The sequence below is a fragment of the Phacochoerus africanus genome, chromosome 7 (genome assembly GCF_016906955.1).
Source record: "Phacochoerus africanus isolate WHEZ1 chromosome 7, ROS_Pafr_v1, whole genome shotgun sequence".
In the NCBI taxonomy this organism is placed as follows: domain Eukaryota; kingdom Metazoa; phylum Chordata; class Mammalia; order Artiodactyla; family Suidae; genus Phacochoerus; species Phacochoerus africanus.
The window spans coordinates 50,280,835-50,303,442 of NC_062550.1; the positions used below are offsets into that span (position 1 = coordinate 50,280,835).

The 22,608-nt window shown below is 37.2% G+C and overlaps 1 protein-coding gene across 4 annotated transcripts in view; it reads right to left on the bottom strand.

The window, feature by feature from the left end:
• Positions 1-1,106: 1,106 nt before the first annotated feature.
• Positions 1,107-22,608, bottom strand: part of STK38L (serine/threonine kinase 38 like) — an 84,062-nt gene continuing 62,560 nt past the window's right edge. For all 4 annotated transcript variants that reach the window (XM_047787335.1, XM_047787332.1, XM_047787334.1 and 1 more), the window contains 11 exons: positions 20,731-20,853; positions 20,387-20,470; positions 14,031-14,154; positions 12,661-12,815; positions 12,187-12,289; positions 11,937-11,998; positions 9,528-9,645; positions 9,023-9,146; positions 7,932-8,027; positions 4,886-4,977; positions 1,107-4,784 (listed from right to left, as the gene is read on the bottom strand). In XM_047787335.1, the coding sequence (XP_047643291.1) occupies positions 4,657-4,784; positions 4,886-4,977; positions 7,932-8,027; positions 9,023-9,146; positions 9,528-9,645; positions 11,937-11,998; positions 12,187-12,289; positions 12,661-12,815; positions 14,031-14,154; positions 20,387-20,470; positions 20,731-20,853 (1,209 nt within the window). In that variant the 3' untranslated portion in view covers positions 1,107-4,656. The remainder of the gene's footprint in view (positions 4,785-4,885; positions 4,978-7,931; positions 8,028-9,022; positions 9,147-9,527; positions 9,646-11,936; positions 11,999-12,186; positions 12,290-12,660; positions 12,816-14,030; positions 14,155-20,386; positions 20,471-20,730; positions 20,854-22,608) is intronic.

Sequence of the window (22,608 nt, forward strand, 5' to 3'; positions counted from 1 at the left end):
TCCTCACTGTTGAAGCCATTTTTACTTGCATCTTCTGATACAGTCAAAAGCATCCAAAGTGAAAACTATTGTCATGAGCTTCCCATGTGTTTTTCTGAGGTCTAGAAGCATAGGAGGTCATTTGTCAGGGAAGTATGCTCCATGATTGGGGGAAAGGGAAGGACACCATTCTTGGGTTCGAGAGCAATTTATTACCTGTGTTTGGCTTAAGTCATGCTCAGCCTCATGTTCTGCAAAATGATAGTAATTATGTTTATGTCACAGAGTAGTAAAAACCAAAATGAATAATATAAGGAAAAGCCCTTTGTATACCAGTGTAAATTCTTTTAATCACAAGTTGCTTTTGAAAGAAGGTGAATGTAGAGTGTCCAAGTTTGCTCTAAAGTCCAAATTTGGATGTTCAATGTTCTCACCATTTTGTCTTAACAAAGGGCATACAGAAAGGATGTCAGTCAGGGAAGAACTGGGAGCATGGCTAGGACGGGCAGGGTTCTGACTGGCTCTCTCTGAGCTCAGAAGAAAGAGCATCAGGATTAATGATCAATCGGTGTCTTCCATGGGACAGATGTAGTGGTCACCAGGGCACTTATATCACTAGTTTCCACGCTATTTTGAGGTATTTTCAATTTAATTTTCTTTTCTTTTCTTTCCGTTTTTTTAAACGGCTGCACTTGTGGCATATGGAAGTTCCCAGGCTAAGGGTCAAATAAGAACCACAGCAGCTGGCCTACGACAGCCACAGCAACATGGAATCCAAGCCACATCTGCAACCTCCACCACAGCTGACAGCAACACTGGATCCTTAACCCACTGAGCAAGGTCAGGGGTCGAACCATAATGGGAACTCCTTCAATTTAATTTTGAGGCATTTTCGTATTAGTTCTGCCTGCTACCTGGCTTTGTTCTGGTGGGGTAATTGCATGTAAACTTTTACAACTATCTTGATGGTTCAAACCTAACACAATAGAAAGCTGAAATATTTATTTTGATCTTCATGTAATCTTTAAGTGTAAAAGTTGGATATATTCACAAAAAGGTCTTTCTGGAATTTTGGATAGCACCTACCTCAAAACTGGAAAATAAAACCAAAAAAACCTCAAGAGAAATATTATAAACATAGTTTTTATTCTTTTCTTTCCTTCAATGCAAAAGGCCTCATGCCACCAAAACATTTCTTTGAAACTCAGTAACTGAACATAGAACTCAACAGCCTGATGATTATTGTTCCAGACAACTGCTGAATAATTTATATTGCTTTTTAAAAAATAACTTAAGATTATTACTATTCATTCCTTTTTAAAGCAGTAATATCTTCCTCACATTTTTTCATAAAAATCTAAAATATTTCTAGTAATCCCCAGTGTCTTATATTTATATTGGTTCCAAGTGTTTGTTTCATTAAAGTTTTCCAGAAATAAGTGCACTTCTACATAGAAAATAAAATTTAAATAATGACAAGAGGAAATAATCATGGTTGTAGCAAAATGGTTATTCTGAATGTTCTGAATCTTAGCAATTCCAGGAGAGAATGTGTTTACAGCCAGGGACCTCTCTACTGATTAAAATCTCAATTCATTTATTTGGAGATCACTGATGAATGGATAGCTGTTTCTCCTACCGAGATACTGATGGAGTAATTGTCTAAAGGTTTTCTACAATAAAACACAAAAAATAAATGTACTTTAAAATATTTTAAGATTTACAAATTTATACAAAGATATACACATGTTTAAAAAACAGAAAAAGTATGCTATTATAGAAATAAATGGAACCTTATCTTAAGCCTTAGCAACCAAAGAAAGTTTTAAATATTTCACACTTGTTATTTTCCATTCAACGAATAGCTTATTAAATCAGGTATATATTCCGTTCAGAAAAGGTTGATTTATAAGAAATTCCCTATTTCAGATAGCACTACACTTCAATAACTATAAAGATTTAAAGCCATGTTAATGAGAAAAGCATAAAAGAAAAATAACATAACTTGCTTTAATACAAAGGGTTTTGTTTAATAAAAAATCAAAGTCTACATTAAATCAGGAAATCAATAAATCTGAATTACACAAGATTTCTATATACTTAGAAAAACCAAAAACACACACAGTTTATAACAAAACTCTTTAATTCAAAATAGAGTCTAATTTAAAGAAAACGTCATTACGCTCGGCTGATTAGATAGGGTTTTGTCATTTAAATTAAATGGTTCACCTGAAATATGGGAAGTATATAATAGAGAAAATTCAATCTCAAGGGTACTTTGCAAATTATCTAGCTAATTTGCATCATGAATCAAATTCTTAGCTTCCAAAGGGCAGACACAGTCTTTAATTGCTTTTAGATAGGCACTTAAGAAATGCTTTTGATGAGGAGGAAACCCCAAAGATTACGAATCACTCTATTAACTCTAGGGAAAAATGAGTCTCTAAACAAAGTAAACTTTCCATAACCGCCCTTCCATTGCCAAGAAATCATAACTATTCCCAAGTTCTCCATAGTAAGAAGAAGGAAGGAGATGGAAACTGAAATGCTCCACTCTTATTCAATTAAAAGGTAAACTTAGGTGATTCAGCTCCTTTATATCAATCTCTCTAACTTGAATTAATGAAAAAGTGTTTACACTAGAATAGTTACCAAATTAGAACCAGAGAATATTATAATTTCCTCTTACCCATTCACTATCACACTAACAAAACAGTCTTTAAAAAGGGGGGTGGGGTGGGGTGGGGAGTGGGGAGAATGAGAAAATCTCATAAAACAGAGCAGAAGTTAAAAAGATGGTTTTAAAATTAGAGGCAGTTATAATCAGAAAAACCAGAATTAGCCAAATTGAGAAACCCTGGAATTTTAATAGTTCTCTCTCCTTACTCAGTCACATGATCCAAACCAAAAAACAGGAGATGAAGTCTTAAATGAACACATAATAAGTATCAAACAAATACAAGGGAGGGAGGGAGGGAGGCAGAGGAAAAGGAAGGAAAGGGAACGAAGGGGAGAACAGGGCCGGAAGAAAACCCAGGATGACCTTATTGAAACACTGTGGAGCTCTCTAGCAAAAGCAGCAACATCTATAACCTTTTGCAGATTTGCATAATGATCCTATGCAATTCTCCATTAAGGACATCCTACAAATAAATTACTTTAGATTCTCATGGCAGATCATTTGTAATGGTTATGCTGTTGTACCTTCGAGTCAACCAATGAGCAGTTAAGACAAACTTAAGACATTCTTTAGATACTCCTTCACTAGTACTGATGAAACCAAAACCTCAGAGAGTTGTTTTAAAATTAAGATGTCAAGCTAGCAAAGACTATTTAACTCTTAGGGAACTACTCAAAGGATTTGATGCGGACATCATCTCCCCCACCCTCTAATCACAGCCTCCCTGGCCTGCATTTACTTCCTTAATTCCATTTACATTAACCACAGTGATGCAGCTAAACATGAACAGTGCTGCCCTTGAACGAGCTGACCTCTCTGGAAGATCTGAAGGCAGCATTTCCGCAGGACAGTAAACTTCTCCTCAGCTGTGGACATCCACTCTGTTCAGGATCTTTGGTACATTTGGAGTATAAGAAAATAATGGCACAATAATACAAGAACTATCAAAGGAAACAGTTTCGTCAAAAGAAATAAAAGGTAACCAGCCATGATATGTTACAGCTTTCTAGAAAACCAAAGTACATAGCTCTTTGTTTTCTACAAGTCCATTTACATGATCAGAAGTTTGACATTTAAAAAAATAGTTTAATAAAAATACACTAGGTCTACAAGCAGCCTTCATGGTCATTTCTTAAATTCAACTCACCATAATCAAATGAAAATAATGCCATGTCCTCTGGTTAAAAAAAGAAGTCCTCTTGTCACAAGAAAAGCAATTTACATTTTATATCATACAGTACATCTCCCTATGAGTATACAGACTATGTATATAAAGGTCATCAGTATTTCTGAATGCGAAGTAAAGCATATTAGTGGAGTGCTTGAGTGAAGGTGTCAAACTTCCTCCTTGGTAGAAACTTGTCTCTCCCTACTGTGGAGTTGGTGTAATAACACGATGATAAACTCTATATTTAAATAACCAGTGTATTTCCTTTTTAAAATTTCTTAAAACCATTACAGAAACTGTCTTTAAATATATTCTGTAGATGTTCAAACCAATAGGGCAAGTGTTCTAATACCAACTATGGAAGATGGCTTTTATTGATTCTCTAGACCCATAAGACTTGGAGTAAAACAGCAATACTGCAGTGTTACCTACAGATTAGCCTATGTTGCTTGAAATGATATGTGTTTCTCCTGAATTGATTAGAGGTGTTACAGTACAAAGCTACAGCACACACAGGCAGAATGGACCTTAATACGCATGTAGGCAGTGCAGTTAGAAAGGGATATATGTTTCTTTTTATTCCAGTACCTTCATATAATAAAGTTAACAAAAAATAATAAAATATTAAAAAAAAAAAAAAAAAAGCCAGCTGGCACTGCCAACCAATTCCTGTAGTAGTCTTAGAAATCCTAATCCTGTAGAATTTCCTCCTGTAGTCAGAAGCACCACCGTCTTCGGGAGTATTTCAGTGTATTGTTTATCTACGCCAAGCAAGCCTGGTGATGCAGCTACCTGAGTTCTCCTGGTTGTGAGCGAATGTGATCTTCATTCATAACTTCCCAGCTTTCATGTAGGTGGGGATAGAGCCACGCTGAGTCAACCCTTCAAACCTTTTATAGGTATAATTGAGAAAAACCCAGTCTTTGGATTTATAGTCCGGTTCCGTGCTGTTTGGCACTAGAAAGATGGAAAAATTAACCAAAAGTAAATGAATTTCATTAGTGAAAGATGCCCTCATAGACTTTTAATAGTGTTAATTGTGTTATAGATTGTCTTACCTGGTTGTAAAATATCAGATTCAGGGAAGTCATCAAAATTTGATGTATCATCAATGCTTTTGATTTCTATAGGGATTGCTGCTGGTCTTTCCCTATAAAAAGATATAAAATAACCATGGTAAATTTTTTTGAACTCAGTTTCCCAAAACATATTTCTACTTGCAAATTCTGCACACTGTTATGTAGATATTGGAAAAGCCAAGAAAATTTATTATGGATTTGGAAATACCTGTTAGTTAAGTGGATTTTATAATTGAGTATAATTTTTTATTAAAATATTATTTATTTTGAATTTTTATTTCTTTGTACTAAGACTTCTCATGCTATTTTTTTCAAGTGGAAAAACAAAAGTTAATGACAGGGAAGGTAGAACAAAAGAGATTTTTATTGAAAAAATTGTATCATTATATAAAGTATCCTAGATAGTGTGGAGACTGGATACTACCTAATTAATTCAGGAATGGAATTCTCTTAGCAAAGGATCAAAAAATCAAAAGTCATTTGGGAAAATAAGGGGCTCAAAGTATGAAGGGATGACACATTTGTGATGAAATCTGAATCCAGAAACTTCTTAGCTATTTAAATATCAAGGGGTCAGCCATATTAGGTTTAAAAAATACGTCATGAAAATGCCTTTGTATGATGCTAAAAATAGCTAAAAGAAAATATCAATTTTTATTGCTTATACTTTTTTAGCAAGTACTTACTGGATCTATTAGGTGATAAGTTTACTTAATTATGTAAAAGCATGTATACATTTTTCCCAAAATTGTTCTAACCTTTTTATACTTAATGCACTAACTTAATACATTTACTTTAGCGTAAAGAAGCATAGATCAGGGTGCCCTGAGATCTAATCTCTTATTGACAAGCAGTATGACCTCAGGTACTGTGACTGTTCCCTCATATAAAACCAAGAGACTGGACTGGTAGTCTCTAAACATCCTTCCAACTGGAACAAGGCAGGAATCATAGTTCTGCCCAATGAGATGATGTACGGACAGTATGATACGGTGCAGCAGTTAAGAGTCAGGACTCCAGAGTCAAATTGCCTGGGTCCAATTTTAGTTAGCGGTTCTGGCTAGTTCATTTACTAGCTGAGGCACTGCTGGCACATTACTTCTTTGTGCCTTAGTTTCCTCTGTAAAGTAGGGATAATAATAGAACTTATAAGGTTTATTATGAGGCTAAGATGAGAAATACTTAGATCAGTGCTGGGCAGATAGTAAATGATCCCCTAAATTGGCTATAATTAGGTAGAGTGCCCAGCACATCTTAGGAGCGCCAGTGAAGATCTCCAGTGAAGCGACATATAAGCTATCTTCAAAGTGTAAAGGGAAGGGGGAGGAGGGGCAGGGGCTGGTGCAGGAGCAAGGGCCAGGAGGTGTGAGTTTCTGTCAGAATGAACTGCATGTGACAGAGCCCTGAGGAGGGAGAAAAGGGCAGGACCCTGCAAGATGCAGCTTGTACAGATAAGGCAAAAGCCACACTCCACAGCCTGAAAAGCAGTTAAGGATCCTTAGTTTTATTTTAAGTACAAAGAGAAGGAAGAAAACAGCATGATCAGATTTGTTTCTAAACTGTTGCTGTGTGGAAAAGAGACCAGAACCACTTTGAAGTGAAGGTAGTCTGGCTGCAAAGTGAATAAAGGCCAGTGTTCACAACAAACACAAAGGAATTCTTAAAAGTTATTTGTATGATACAACTTTTCCCACAATGCTTAAAAGAGGGACTGTGCATTTTTACAAGTTAATCAAGGAGACACAGTACGGTAATACTAAGAGAAAGGACAAAAATGAGGGGTTACAGGGTCAAATACATCTTTGTTGTGCTAACAACCTTCATCATGTAACTCTGAATGTCAAAATCTGTATGTGCTTTTTCCTTAAAGTGGACCTTCGATAAAAGGAGTCATTTAGCTATAGCCACTATAGTCCCACTCATTTACATAATCCAGAAAACACTGACTTAATACCATTATTAAACGACCCTATGACCTGGCAATCTCACTGTTGGGCATATATCCAGACAAAACTTTCCTTGAAAAAGACACATGCACCTGGGAGTTCCCGTTGTGGCTCAGTGCTTAACGAATCTGACTAGGAACCATGAGGTTGCGGGTTTGATCCCTGGCCTTGTTCAGTGGGTTAAGGATCCGGCATTGCTGTGCGCTGTGGTGTAGGTCGCAGACGCGGCTTGGATCTGTCGTTGCTGTAGCTGTGGGGTAAATCGGCAGCTACAGCTCCGACTAGACCCCTAGCCTGGGAACCTCCATATGCCAAGGGAAGTGGCCCTAGAGAAGGCAGAAAGACAAAAAAAAAAAAAAAAAAGACACATGCACCTGTATAATGGTTCATTGCAGCACTATTCACAATAGCCAAGACATGGAAACAACTCAATTGTCCATCAACAGATGACTGGATTAGGAAGATGTGATATATATACACAATGGAATACTACTCAGCCATCAAAAAGATCAAAATAATGCCATTTGCAGCAACATGGATGGAACTAGAGACTCTCACACTGAGTGAAGTAAATTAGAAAGACAAATACCATATGATATCACTTATATCTGGAATCTAATATAAGGCACAAATGCATCTTTCCACAGAAAAGAAAATCATGGACTTGAAGAATAGACTCGTGGTTGCCAAGGGAGAGGGGGAGGGAGTGGGGTGGTTGGGGAGCTTGGGGTTAATAAATACAAACTATTGCCTTTAGAATGGATTAGCAATGAGATCCTGCTGTGCAGTACTGGGAACTGTGTTTAGTCACTTATGATGGAGCATGATAATGTGAGAAAATAGAATGTACACATGTACGTGTAACTGGGTCACCATGCTGTACAGTAGAAAAAAAATATTGTATTGAGGAAATAACGATTAAAAAAATTAAAATTATAAAAGGTCAAAAGTTAAAAAAAAAACATTATCAAGTGTTACTTTTTGTATTTAATCTAGCAGAATCTGAGACAAATAAATCGCTAAATCTAAGTACAAAAATTTTTCTGCAGACCTCTTCCACTCAAAGCCTATAAACATACCTGATGTGCCCCCAATCTACACCTTCAAAAAAAGAATGACCTTTTATTTCTTCTACTCCACCATTCCCAATTCTGTTTTCAGAATCAATACAAAACCTAGAAAATGGAAACAGAAATTAGCAGGTGCAAATTACACCTAAAATACTCTATTTGCATTATTTCAAACATTTCAATTTTTTTTCTCTTCACTGAAGTTAATTCTGTTTATTGTGGAAAATGTGGGAGAAAACAGAAATCATCTATAACTGTCCCAGACATAACTACCATAAACCAGTCTGAAGCCATTTCCTTCCAGTCTTTTATTATAATTTCAAAAATATTGTGTTGATAAGTTACCACTTTAGGACTAATTTTTTCCACTATATACTGAGAACATTTCCCAAAGTCATTCAATATTTTCCTATAACTTCATTTTCTAAAATTTATACACAGAAGCACTTCAATTTATTTCACCAGTCCACTATTGTTCAACATATAGATGGTTTTCAATGTTTCATTACTAAAAATAGTATCAAGATAACATATTATACCTAAATCTTTACACACATCTGATTATCCATGAAATTCCTAGAAGTACAAGCGCTAGGTCAAAGGTCATAGACAGTTTAAAGATTTTTTTTTTTTATAATATGCTGACAATGGGCTATTCCCATAGGTTGTACCAATTTATATTCCTTCCAGCCCTTTCACACAAGAACTGACAAACATCATCTTAGTTGAGAAACAGAATGGAATCTTTTGCTTAGAAAAGGTTTCATATATAGACTTTTGTGACATGAACTGTTACTCACAACTTATTTTCTCTTTAGGGGATAAGATCATTGCATTCTAAGAGTGACCTTTGAAACAATATAAGACCTCTTCCCTCTTCTTAGCTCTTACTTTTTTTCCTGAATACTTCCTTTTAAGAGTCTGCATTTAAAAACAAAGAAAACAAAACAACACAAAAAACAAACCACCTTTTTTTGTTGATCCGTTTGACTATATTGATCTCCTTTTCCTCCCAGAGGCTGGAATGGGCAAATTAGTCTTTTAGGTACCTGTGAGGTTTTTAAGATACCGCAGACTTCTCTAGGGACTGAGCTACTAACCTAAGAATTAAGTCTTTAGCTTTCTCAGATATAGGCACCTCTGGAGGAAATACCAGAGTTTCTTTCCAATTCATCACTTTCCTATATGTTTCTTGAGGTGTTTCAGAGCAGAAAGGTGGATATCCTGCATTTCAGAGAAAAACATAAGTGTCATTAGCTTTTATGATCAAAAGCTATGTGTGTCACAAGAATCAAACAGCCCTGAGTGCTCTACTTAATAAAAAAAATACCACCATTCATCAAGTTATAATCAAATTGCTAATAAAGTCAAAAAATAAAGGACGTAAAGCATTGCTCCCCATTTACCCAAAAGGCCATGCAGATACCACTTTGAGGGTTCTGGTAAATACCCTCTTCTTAAAACAGGATCCCTTAGAGAGCTCACTGATATTTATCACTGTGTATTTAAAGAATGCACATGTTTTAACCCATAATAAATGGGTTTGATCAGTAGTACTCAAGGAAATTTATATAGCTATGTACAAAAATGAATGACAAAACATACCTATTAGCATTTCATACATAATCACTCCCAAAGACCACCAGTCACACAATTTGTTGTAACCAGTCTGCATGAATACTTCTGGAGCAATATAATCTGGTGTCCCAACTGTGGAATATGCCTGCAAAGGAACAGCTTGTCAAATCAGTGTTCTCTCTATTCTCTCTCTTCTTTTTTTAAGAGCTGAGTATGGCTCACTCCTGGGGGAAAAAAACCCCCAATATATACAGAAGTTAATTTTTCATTTAATACTTGTTTTTTTATGTTTCTCAGGAATAAGGCTTGGAAGGCACTGAATCAGCTAATATGCTACTTAAGACATAATTTCTGTTCCCCAAAGAGGTCAACTAAGTTATTTATGTACTTAGCCCTAAATCCATTCAAAAAGAATTAAAAGGTTGTGCCCACAGACCTGGCTTCCCCACTGGTTACTGATGTATTCTCAGGAAAGTTATCCAACCTTTCTAAGCTTCAGCTCCTGCTTCATAAAATTAAGAGTATCTGCCCTAACAGAGCTGACATGAGGATGAAACAAGCAAAGGAATGTGTTTGTAAACTACAACCTGCTATCTGAATATCAGGTATTTTCATTATAAACTTAAGTCCAGGGCATTGCTTATCCATTAGAAAACAATGCAGTTTTTCATCCTTAATTCATATAAAATCTTACAAAAACTTTAAGGCAATAGTTTTCAACTAAAGGTAGTACTCGAGGGACCATTTTTGACATTTCAGTGACCTGGGAGAGGACATGATTGGCATTTAGTGGGCAGCAGATACAGGCTCTAAAGAATTTCCTGCCCCCAAATACCATTAGAGCCCCCACTATTTCTCCCATAGGAAACAAGATGTAAGTCATGGTGATGGTCACTAGAATAATAAAAGTTGTACATGAATAATCAGCTGTGAATATTCTGTAACCAGGGAGCACAGAATTCTCACCACAACTTTAAGCAGTATTCACTTTTTCTTTTAAAAGTAGGAAATAACTGCAATTCTTTTCTTAATTGTAAAAGCTGATCTAAAAGTGACACATACAAAAGGAGAAGGAAGATTTGGTCATTAATGCGTAGTTCAAAACATTTAAAAAACATTTTTAGGCGTTCCCTTCATGGCTCAGCGGTTAACGAACCCAACTAGGATCCATGAGGATGTGGGTTCGATCCCGGGCCCCACTCAATGGGTTAAGGATCTAGTGTTGCTGTGAGCTGTGATGTAGGTCACAGATGTGGCTCAGATCTCACATTGCTGTGGCTGTGGCACAGGCCGGCAGCTGCAGCTCCAATTCGATCCGTAGCCTGGGAACTTCCATATGCCGCAGATGTGGCCCTAAAAAAGCAAAAAAAAAAAAAAAAAGAAAGTTTTTAAAAACTTTAAAAAACATCAGAATGCACAAGAAATTTGCACTTATTTCGCCTATTAAGAGAATGAGCTCAAAAATGCAAAAACTATGGCAGAATTTAGCAGAACACTGTAAATCAACTATACTTCAATAAAAAAATAAAATAAAATAAACCGCAAAGGTCATTGTACTTGCTTTTTGAGGGTATCAGACTCTTGCCTTTGAGTCTGTTTTCCTTCTTGAAGGACTGCTAAATGAGTTTCCCTTCATCACTTGGTTGAATTTAACAAATACTTAGAGTGTTAATATAACTAGGCATTGTACAAAAAGTCAGGAAATTGAAGTCAAAAGGCACATTCCTAACCTTGACAGTGTTCATGGACCTAGTTAACAGGATAAAGAGAAAAAGGAAAAGGGGCAAACAATTCTAAGATTTGCTAAGTAATGGAGGAGAAATAGTGTGGGGTTAAAAATGGACAGTGTGGGAATGTCTATATGCTGCACCTGTGGCCCTAAAAAGCAACAATAACAAAAGAACAGTGTTGTTCCACATTAAAGGAGTCATTGATTTTATTTGTGGTAAAGCCTGCTTTCCAAGGTGATTTTGTCTATTTTATTGTAACACTGTTAACATGCCAAATTTTCAATTTAGTTTGTCTATGAAGTTCTTAGAAACACACAACGACTTACTTATGCTGATTGCTATTTGCTGTACCAGGACAGGTAGGGAAAAGAGAACCCTGGAAATTACAAGGCATTTACTACAGTCCCACTCATCTTGATGAGTTTTGTAGAAAGTGCTAATTACTAGTAAACAGAAAGATTACATAACTGTAGATATGCTCAATAAAATACTCTGAAGTGAAATCATAAAGTAAAAATCAGTATTTTTCTTTACAGGCAAGGAAATGTTACAGAGAAACTAAGAAAACCGGATGATCCTAGAACAAGCTCAGTTATTGCTACAAAGTAAGAACTCATCGCTGTAAAGATCCAAATTACTAAGCAAACACCAAATGAGAATTTAGGACCAGGACACAAAATTCTTTCTTCAAAACTTGGCTACTCACCAGTTGTCTCCTGTTCTTCTTCCATGTTTCTGCTTTCCTCTTTGAGTTCATGTTCTGGAATGCTAATTTCAACAAAACAGAATTGTAATCACAAGGGAAAAACTCTCATCAAAAGACAAATTCACACATATGCATTTAAGATACATTGGTTTAAGGAGTGAGGAAAGGGGGAGAAGCTTCAGTCCTCAGCAGTCCTGACTTAAATCAACACAGGAAAAAAAAAATGACAAAAAAAAACAATCAGACTTACAGAAGTCACTTGGTGGGTTGTGTGTAAGATTTCTGTAGAATTCAGTCCTATGAGCTTTCTTTAAGCCCGTGCATAAACCAAAATCAGATAATTTTACATGACCCTAAAAGACAAACAAAAAAAAAAACCCTAATAAAATCAATAGATTAGGTTCACTTTGAGACAAAGCCTTATTATAAACTCTTCTTCTAAATGCAATAACTTATTCTTAGCTTAACATTCATAAGGTGAAATTCAATATTATAAATATTTGATTATGATTATTTTAAGAAGCAGAAAATGGAAGATGATAATGACAGCCGATTTTCCTTTGATGTCATTTCACTTCTGTGTTCTCTCCTACTGTCTCATTCTACAAAATAATGTGGGTGAGCAATAACATAAATTGCAGTTGCCCATTTCCAATCACAAAATCAGCTCTATTACTACATAAAACAATCAGCAACTTAATAATTCACCAGTTTATTCACATGCCTTGGCATCCAATAAAAGATTGTCTGGTTTAATATCCCGGTGGATGAAACCCAACTGGTGGATGGCATCTATTGCCAGAACAGTCTCTGAAATGTAGAACTGTGTTTCCTCTTCTGTCAAAGTGTCTTTCTTCATTAGCAAAGTCATCATGTCACCTAAATAAAGGAAAATAAGTACCATGGATTAGAAATGCCTCAAAAAGGGGAATAGCTTATTACAGATTTCTTTGTAATATATAACATACGCTGGAGTTTTGCATTTTATGATCTACCCAGTGTACCTCCAACCATCTCTAGGGCCAAATTTTCAAAGAATCATTGCATAAACAAAAGTTTTGTGATGTTTAATGGTTTTAAGGTAGAAAGTATGTGAAATCAAATCAGAGCAGAGATGATAAGGAAACATTATCTACCACTCAACATCTAGAAGAAGTTGCCAAGGGAACTATGTCGAACTGTGAAAATGAATCAGTGTAAGCACACCTGGAAATGGAACAGACTCTCAAACTCAAGTTTCAAAAATTTTTAAAATTACGTGATACCAAGTGTACGCATAATTCCACAGCTTGCTTTATTACTCTACTTTGTTTCTGAGATCTTACTGTTGGAACAGATACAGCTCCTGACTTTTAACTACTGTAAAACATTTCAACACATAATTATGCCACATTTATCTATTCTTCTACTGATGGACATGTATCTTGCATCAAGTTCTCGCTATTACAACACTGGTGCAATGAGCATCCTTTCACAAGCCGCTTGTGCACATGTGGGGGAGAATCCCTAGGGAATATGGCTGGTTGTAGGATTGCCAGACTGTAGGACACAAGCATTTTCAACTTAACTGGTATCCATGAACTGTCTGTAAGAGTTAGGAGATTCCTTTGCATAGATGAGATGCCAGCTTCCCTTACAGCCTCATCAGACTTTTAATGCTTTTGCTAATCAGATGAGTGAGTAGAATCTCATTCTTGTTTTAGTTTGCATTTCCCTGAATATGGGTGAAGGGGAACATTTTCCTATACCTTTGTAGACTAGCCCGAGTTTCTCTTCTATACAATGCCTATCATTTGCCCACTGAATTTTTGCCTTCTTCCTTAGTGACTTGTTCTTAACTCTAGCCTTATAACAATCTAAATAACTGTATACTGTAAATTCAGAATGGTAATATTTAAAATGTGCCAACTTTATCATTTCTTCAAAATAATCCAATTTGTGGTCAAAATTAGTATTATTATGGGAGAAAGTAGAAAATCATGACTGTAAAACCTCAGTGCTAGGGACATAAAAGTAAATCTAGTCAATAAAATTATAATTAGATATGAAGATGTGCTTATGTGAGAATGTCATTGCTACTATGTTTGCTTTTACCTCCAGGGAGAAATTCCATGATTAGATAAAGGTTCCTCTTATCTTGAAAACTGTAAAACATCTTCACCACCCAGGCACCATCTGCTTCTACCAAAATATCTCTTTCTGCTCGGATATGGGCCACCTGGATGAATGTATTTTGAAAAATAATTATAACACATTATACATTTTCCAAGCTTATTTCTTAACGATTATCAACCCAGTTCCTTAACAGTCAAAAGGAAAGCTGGAGTTTTAGAAAAGATTTGAAACATATGTGCGCATGTTATGTTCTCATTAAATATGGAGAAGCTCAGGAAAAACTTTATTTTAGGTGATATCTTTAGGCCTGAAAAGGTGGGATCACAGGTATATTAGGGGAAGCTGAGGCCTCTGAGGTAGAAAAGCAATTAGTTTAAAAATTTTCTAACCAAAGTCTCCACCTAGCCAAGGATCTTGGCTTTGTCATACAAATTTAGGGTCTGGGACTAATTTTTAAAAGTTAAAAGTACTAAGCGATGGCCTATAGAGAGGCATGACAAAGTCAACGTCCTTAGTAAACTATTTTTACCTGTTACTAGTCCAACAAAGGGCCTGACTGGTCTTTAACCACTGGGTTGGTTTTTTAAGAAGTAGGGGGAAAAAAAATAAGACGTAGAAACATTTATAATAATTTGATGTTACTTAATTATAATATAAACCTTTATAATATCTATGAACATGATCTATAGCAAATTATTGTATAACCTTTGGGGGTTTTGCTACTGACTTTTGTCAGTCACTAGAGCTCATGTGACTTTTGTCTAGTGTCTAGTCACTAGAGCTACTATTACATGAATATTTTGTAGTGTGAAAACTTATAAACTCAGTAATTTGTGGGATTTGTATAATCAATTTTCAGATGCTTTTGAACTGATATATGCATACATTGGTTCTTCAAAGATTAACAATAAGATCTGATTTTATACTTTTGCTATTTTCATTGTGTGTCATTATGAACTCTGGCTTAAAGCACACGAGAACACAGATCTTCTAAACCTTTTCATGGTAACAAAATGTGATCTCCTTAAAATACCATATTTGGGACTACTATATTATATAAATCCTCTGAGATGAAAATCAAAGCACCAAAATAAACATTAACAACTAAAAACTTGCTTCTGGCATCAAAAAACTGAAAATTAAAGACAAAAAAAAAAACAACAACAAAAGACAAAAAAAAAAACTAAAAATTTCTCTAGAACTGTCTTGTAAAGTGAAAAATGTTATCAAAATTCCTACCTATTGCCTTTTACAAAGCATTTTAAGGTCATAAAGGGAAAACCTTAAACTCTTGGTGTTGCCTCTAGTATTGTCAGGAAAAATAACTACATTGTAAACTTGGCTTGATTATTTTTAGTATCTGAAAACCAGATTACAGGGTATGTTTTCAAAATGGGCCTATGTTTCTAAAGTATAAGAAGTATAAGGCACAGTAATCTGAGACCACAAGAGAAGAGAGAAAAATTGCTACTTAATTTTGCATAGCGGTTAACATCTGCTTAAAATAATGACATTAGAACTGAGTGGGGAAAAGGTTTTCTAAAATGAAATTCAATGGTAACAAAAGTAGACTAATTTATATAGGGGGAAAACTAGATACGATTATATAATGCAGTAATCCTACTTGTGCAAAGTAGACCTGATACTGACAGAGAGATTCTCCTACAAAATATTCTAGGCCAGGGCTGTCCAACAGAAATATAATGCAAGGCACATATGTCATTTTCAGTTTTCTAGTAGCTGCATAAATAGTAAAAAGAAACAGGTGAAATTATTTTTAACTACATGGTTTCTATAACCTCTATATCTAAAATGTTATCATTTCAGTATGTAATTAATACAAAAATTATTGAGATATTTTACTCTCTTTTTTTCTTCTGCAGCAAGTCCTCAAAATTTGGTATTTTCCGTTCACAGCATATCTCAATTCAGACTGTCTACAATGAAGTGCCCAATAGCCACATGTGGCTAGTTACTAAGGACCACGGCTAGAAATAACTGCTGCCTTTTGTCCTTCCTCTAAAACCCTATCCAGGACTAATCCCATGAGGCTTAGTTAGAAGATTTCTGTTCATCTCCCCATCTCTGAGGCTCTACATCTTGACCCAGACATTTATTCCCATCATTATCTGTAATTCCCTAACACAACCCGACCTTCCTTGTCTTCTAAGCCTCTTCCCCTGGCATCAGCCTGTGTTCAACAAAACCCCTGTCACCTCATCTCTGTGGAGTTCCTGTCACCTTCTCATCCTAACTGAAAGCGGACTGTCCACTGAGGGTCCTGTGCTTCTGCAGAGGGAGTTGTCAGAAGGGCCTGCTTTCCCTCATGTGCTGCTGGTGATGGGGTACGTCTACTGCTCGTTCTCCTGGCTGCTTCTGCAGCATGGTGACACTTTCCTTCTCCCCAGCTCCTCTGCAGTGCATGTTGCAAGACACCATCAGTCCTCATCCTTCCTCACAGCGATCACTGACAGAACTCCTGGTCAACCCGCTCACCCATTCATGACGCAGCTGCTTCCTTTCAATACTTTCCACTCATGGACAGATTTCAACATCCATGAGGACAAACCACCATCCATTAGGATGAACCATCAAACAAATATCTACACAGCTCCTGGACTTCGTCCTCACCTCCGATGATCCTCTCCACTACACCTCAGCCACCCAGGGTAATCTTCTTGTCCTTCCCATCACCAATAACTGTCCCCCCTCTAAAGTCTCAATTTTGGGAGTTCCCTTTGTGGCTCAGTGGGTGAGGGACCTGACATTATCTCTGTGAGGACATGGGTTCGATCCCTGGCCTCGCTCAGTGGGTTAAGCATCTGGCATTGCCTTAAGCTGCAGTGTAGATCACAGACGCAGCTCAGATCCAGTGTTGCTGTGGCTTTGGCACAATCTCCAGCTGCTACTCCGATTCAACACCTGGCCCAAGAATTTCCATAAGCTGCAAGGTATGGCAATAAAACCTTTTTAAAATAAAATAAAAGCCTCAATTTTAAGCAACTTTGTTTCTTATCTTCGCCTTTTATCCTTCCAAGTCTCTTACTTATTCTAGTACTTTAATCTCCATTCCATGGACCCAACCACTTTTTCTCTACTTCCTCCCCCCCAGAACTTCATTTCTTTCTCTACCCAGCCTTTATCATTCGCAAATGCCTTCAACTCCCCTGTCCTTTTCTTCCTTTGCTAGATTTGCCTGGCAAAACACCAACCCTAGTTAAGCCCATACTTCTGTCTATTCTCACCTGCCCAGAGTAACCAAATATTACTAGAGAAAAATCCCCCAACTACACAAACTGGTTTCACTTTACGTGTGGTTACAAATCTCAATGGACATTCAACTGCATTTGCTTTCCCGCACTTCAAGTCAAGAGTTGTGACTATTTCACAACTTCTGTCTCCTTACCCCTCCAACAAGCTACCTGCTCGGCCTTTTCTCCTGCTGATGACCTCCCTGATTTGCTGTGAGGCAGGAACCTGGCACTTTACTGCCAGATTAACCACCCTGTTTGTTCCCACTTTCTCTGCTTTTCCTTCCTATTCTAATGAACAGGTCCCTAGTCCTAGCATAGATCAACTTCTTTGCTATCCAGTGCACTCTAATTATCTGCCCCTCTTTCCTGCATCTTCAGTTTTTCTATTAGATCCTTTCAATCAGCAATGAAACAAAGGAAATTAAAAAACCCAAAACCCACCAACATTCTTTTGATCCTAAATCGCACTTTACCAAATGATCTTTCTCCTGATTTACACGAAAGGTTTACCTATATTCACGTTCTCTACTTCTTCCTTCTCATTTTCATTCCCACTATTCCAAAGAAGGGTCCTCCTCCAATCCATGGAATCTCCAACTGAATAATTTGGCAACAACAGTTATTTATTTATTTATTTATTGTCTTTTCTAGGGCCGCACCCGCAGCATATGGAGGTTCCCAGACTAGGGGTCTAATCGAAGCTGTAGCCACCGGCCTACACCACAGCCACAGCAACGCCAGATCCGAGCCGTGTCTGCGACCTACACCATGGCTCAGGACAATGCTGGAACCTTAACCCACTGAGTGAAGCCAGGGATCGAACCCGCAACCTCATGGTTCTAGTTGGATTCATTAACCACTGAGCCATGACGGGAACTTCGAGGACAGTTATTACTATAGCTCCATCTCCAACTGTGACACCCAGTGGCTTGTCTTGCTCTTGTCCCCTCCCTCAGCAGCATTCGACCTACTTGACCATCCACCTCCTCCTTTGAACACGTCCTTCTGGCTTCCAGGACACCATGTTCTCCTCATTTCCCCCTAACTGATCAGAGGGAATCCTTCAGGGGCTCCTTTCCTGGTTTCTCCTCTGCCTAGTGTTCCCTAAGGGCTTGAATCCAGGCCCTCTTTTCTTCTCTATCAACATCCGTTCCCTGGGCAATTTCATCTGTCTCATTACGTTAAATATTGTCAATATATTAATTACTTCCAAATTATGTATCCAGTCAAACTTCTCTCCATATTCTATCTGACACTGACATAATTATCTCTACATGGATATCTAAGAGGGGGCTCATACTTAATAGGCCACAAAAAGAGCCCTTGATTCCCACTGTCACCAAACCTGTTCCTTCCTCAGTCTTCTCTACATGAGAAAATGATACCATCATGCATCCCATTCCTAGGTAAAACTCCTACTATCCTTGATTCTTCCTTCATTTCCTACTACCTTCCTCTGACACCCCAACATAGTCACAGAAAATACTGCTGGCTGTCCCATGAAAACATGTACTTAATCTGTTTGACTTTTCTTCTACTTTACTGCCAGAACCCCACACTACTGTATATGCCACAATCACATCCTGGCTGGAATCATTACCCAGTCACTCAAGTGTTCTCCCTGTTTCAACTCTTGTTTATCCTACCAGCTAGCAAAGAGTTTGAGTTCTCTTTGTGAAACACCTATCAGACATGCCACTTCTCTATTCAAACAAGACAGTGTCTTCGAGATGCATTCAGAGTAAGACCCATATGCCATTTCTTGGACTTCAAAGATCAGTGTAATCTGGTCCTTGCCCCCCTCCCACTTCACCTCCCGCCTCCCCTCACTGGGGTCTAGACACGGTGGCTTCTTTCTCTGCTCTGAGCAGGACAAGCTTATTCCTGCCTCAGGGCCTCTGCCTTTGCTCCCTGGACCTTTGTTCTGCCAGAGTGTTAGGTGTCACTCTGTCTCATTACTCAGTCTCTCATCCAACATCCTCAGAGAACCTTCCCTCACCTAATTCTTCCTCCTAAAGCCTTCTTCATCTGCATCACTTTATTCCTTTTGTAAAATTTTTCTTCATAGCACTTGTCAGCCATGACTATTTGAAATAGTGGTCCACCCATTTTCCCTATGACTGTTAAGTGATCAAGAATCAGGTGTTTGTCCTATTAATCACTGTATTCCCAAAACCTAGACTAATATCTGATACATCGTAGGCAGCTAATAAATACTTGCTGAATGAATGGAATAGAAATAAAGTGAAATAATGTTGTGAAAACTCAAGTGGGCCATATTTAAATAAAAATCAACATCATGCTGCTATTATAACAAAGGAAATGCTAGGTGGGACTGAAAACCTGAAATCAAGCACTAGGTACAGAGTGGTGCCATTTCCCTCTACACCCCCACTGCCCAATCCTTCACCAGCATATGTACCCACTTAGGGGTCTAAGAACATCTGCCCAGACTGGAAACACAGGTGAACACATAAAATAATACCACTGATGCTTCCAAAATTATGGCCACCCCATAAACAGCATCAAGTCATGGGAAACCCAGGAGCATGAAATTGGAGGGGTGAGAGTCTCAGGAGACTGGTTTGCTTATTTGCTGTGTGATAGGGACTAGTGTACTGAGAACGGTCCTATTTTCACTGAAGTTAGAGAAGAAGTATTTTATTCTGGACTGAATGTTTGTGCCCCTCTCTATCTCCCCTAAAATTCCTAAGGTGAAGCACTAACCCTGCCCCCGTGTGACTGGATTTGGAGATGGGCCCTCTAAGGGGGTAATCAAGGTTCAGTGAGGTCATAAGAGGGAGGGTTAGCGAGCATCCTGGTAAGAAAAGACCCCAGAAAAGAAAATTCTGTTGTTTGAGCCACCCAGTCTGTGGTGTTTTGTTATGACAGCCCGAACAGACATGTAAAGTGGATTACAAATTTGGAAGAAATTTTAACTATAAAAATTGAGAAACAATGAAACATGCTACCAATAGGAAGATGTGGAGGTTTCTTTTTAAAAATCCCAGTATTTAACACTTATTCCAACACCTAGTCGGTGGACCGTCCTTTGGTTAACATGTGTTCAAGAACTCATACCTGCTCTTTTTCAAGCATATCAGCTTTCCTCAATATCTTCATTGCATAGATATGGCCTGTATCTTTCTTTTGGACCAACCGCACCTAGAATGTAAAAATTCATAACATAAACGCTAATTAATCACTGCTATTTATTTAGGAGTCAAAGGTAGGCTCCTTTAAAGAAAGTGGCGTTGCAATTTGCCATTGCTGGTATTTTAGGAATTCTATTAAAAATAAGCTATGTTAATTCACCTTTTAATACATTATACTACTTTAACATATATTAAACTATTCTAATACATATTTTAAACTATATCAAGATATATATTTTCAACAGCAGTAACTTTAAAAAAGAAGCACACCTCTCCAAACGCTCCTCTTCCTATAACTTTCAGAGACTCAAAATCATCCAAGCCAAGTCTGGTCCTCTTTAGCCGTAAGAACTCTGTTTCCTTGCGAGCATGTTGTGATCGGCGTAACTTTTTCTATTAAAAAAAGAACAGTTTAAAAAGATGACTTTAAAATCAGATCATTCGCAGACTCACAGACATAGACTTGAGGTTGCCAAGGGGGAGGCGGAGGGACTGGGAGTTTGGGGTTGATAGATGCAAACTTTTACATTTAGAATGGATAAGCAATGAGGTCCTATTACATAGCACAGGGAACTATATTCAGTCTCTTGGGACAGACCATGATGGAAGACAATTTAAGATTGATAGATGCAAACTTTTACAGTTAGAATGGATAAGCAATGAGGTCCTACTGCATAGCACAGGGAACTATATTCAGTCTCTTGGGACAGACCATGATGGAAGACATACATATATATGTCAACTTGCTGCACAGCAGAATTGTTACAACATTGTAAATCAACTATACTTCAATAAAAAATAAATAAGTAAAAATTTAAAAAAAAATCTAAAATCAGACTGTCTCAAAGGAAGCCTAGAGTACTAAAGATGAAACAGGCTATAATGGGGGTAATGTATCTTAAATATGATATGCTAGTGCTATAACTTATTTACCGAAGTTGAATATTTATAAAGCATGAAAAAAAGTCTAAAGAAAATGTTTTTAAATGTTGAACAATATACCCTGGAGTTCCTGTCGTGGCGCAGCAGAAACAAATCTGACTAGGGACCATGAGGTTGTAGGTTCGATTCCGGGCCTCGCTCAGTGGGTTAAGGATCCGGCGTTGCCATGAGCTGTGGTGTAGGTCTCGGATGCGGCTCGGATCTGGCATTGCTGTGGCTCTGGCATAGGCTGGTACCAACAGCTCTGATTAGACCCCTAGCCTGGGAACCTCAATATGCTGCAGGTGTGGCCTTAAAAAAGACAAAAGACCAAAAAAAACCACCAAAAAACCAAAAACCCCCAAATAATTAATAAACCTTTATTCTTGATGCGGACTCCATTGGATAGTTCATCTTTACTAGTTCACATATTCCTTCATCTATATGCCAACTTAGTTCAAAAATAAAAATTAAACTTTAGGGAATGCTAATAGAATAAAATCTGATACTGATTTTCACTCTGTCGAGAAGTCTACTTTGCTTCAATTCCCTAATTTCTAAGGTCGTTCTATCACAACTACTGAGACATACAACACCAAAATAACACAACAGCAGTATTTCCATATAGCCTTATTTATGGTAGAATTTATTCTGGACAAATTTTTAATAAACTGCTTGAGACTTGGCACACTGCTTGAAAATGAGACTGCACTTAAAAAATAATTAAACAAAAAATTCTAATATACGCAAATCAAGAATTTCATAAATTCTCCAAAGATCACAAAAAATAACTACCATTAGTAAGAAATATTATGAAATGCCTGAAGGTTATACTTGGAATGGGCATTTATTTGTTTTAGACCTCATTTCTCCCCTCACCAAACAAAATTCTGTTTTTCGCATAGGATCATGTCAAATTACCTCTACCTAGTAGAGAAGAGGATGGGTAACACATAGGATGGGTAACAAACAAAATAAGTGAAAAAAATTAAACCTCAGTTCATCTTCAACTGAATCGCATGAAGCCTTTGGTGGTTCAGGTGTGAGGAGGAAATGAATCAAAATGACTGTAATGGTTCAGAAGCATTACTCCTAAATGCAGTTTAAGATATAACAACAGAATAGTCCCTTTCTACTCTTGTGTGTGTGTTTTCAAAAGGGTAAGGTGAGCTATTAATTAGAAATATGCAAATATCTATTATCAATACAATGGAATTCTGATACTGC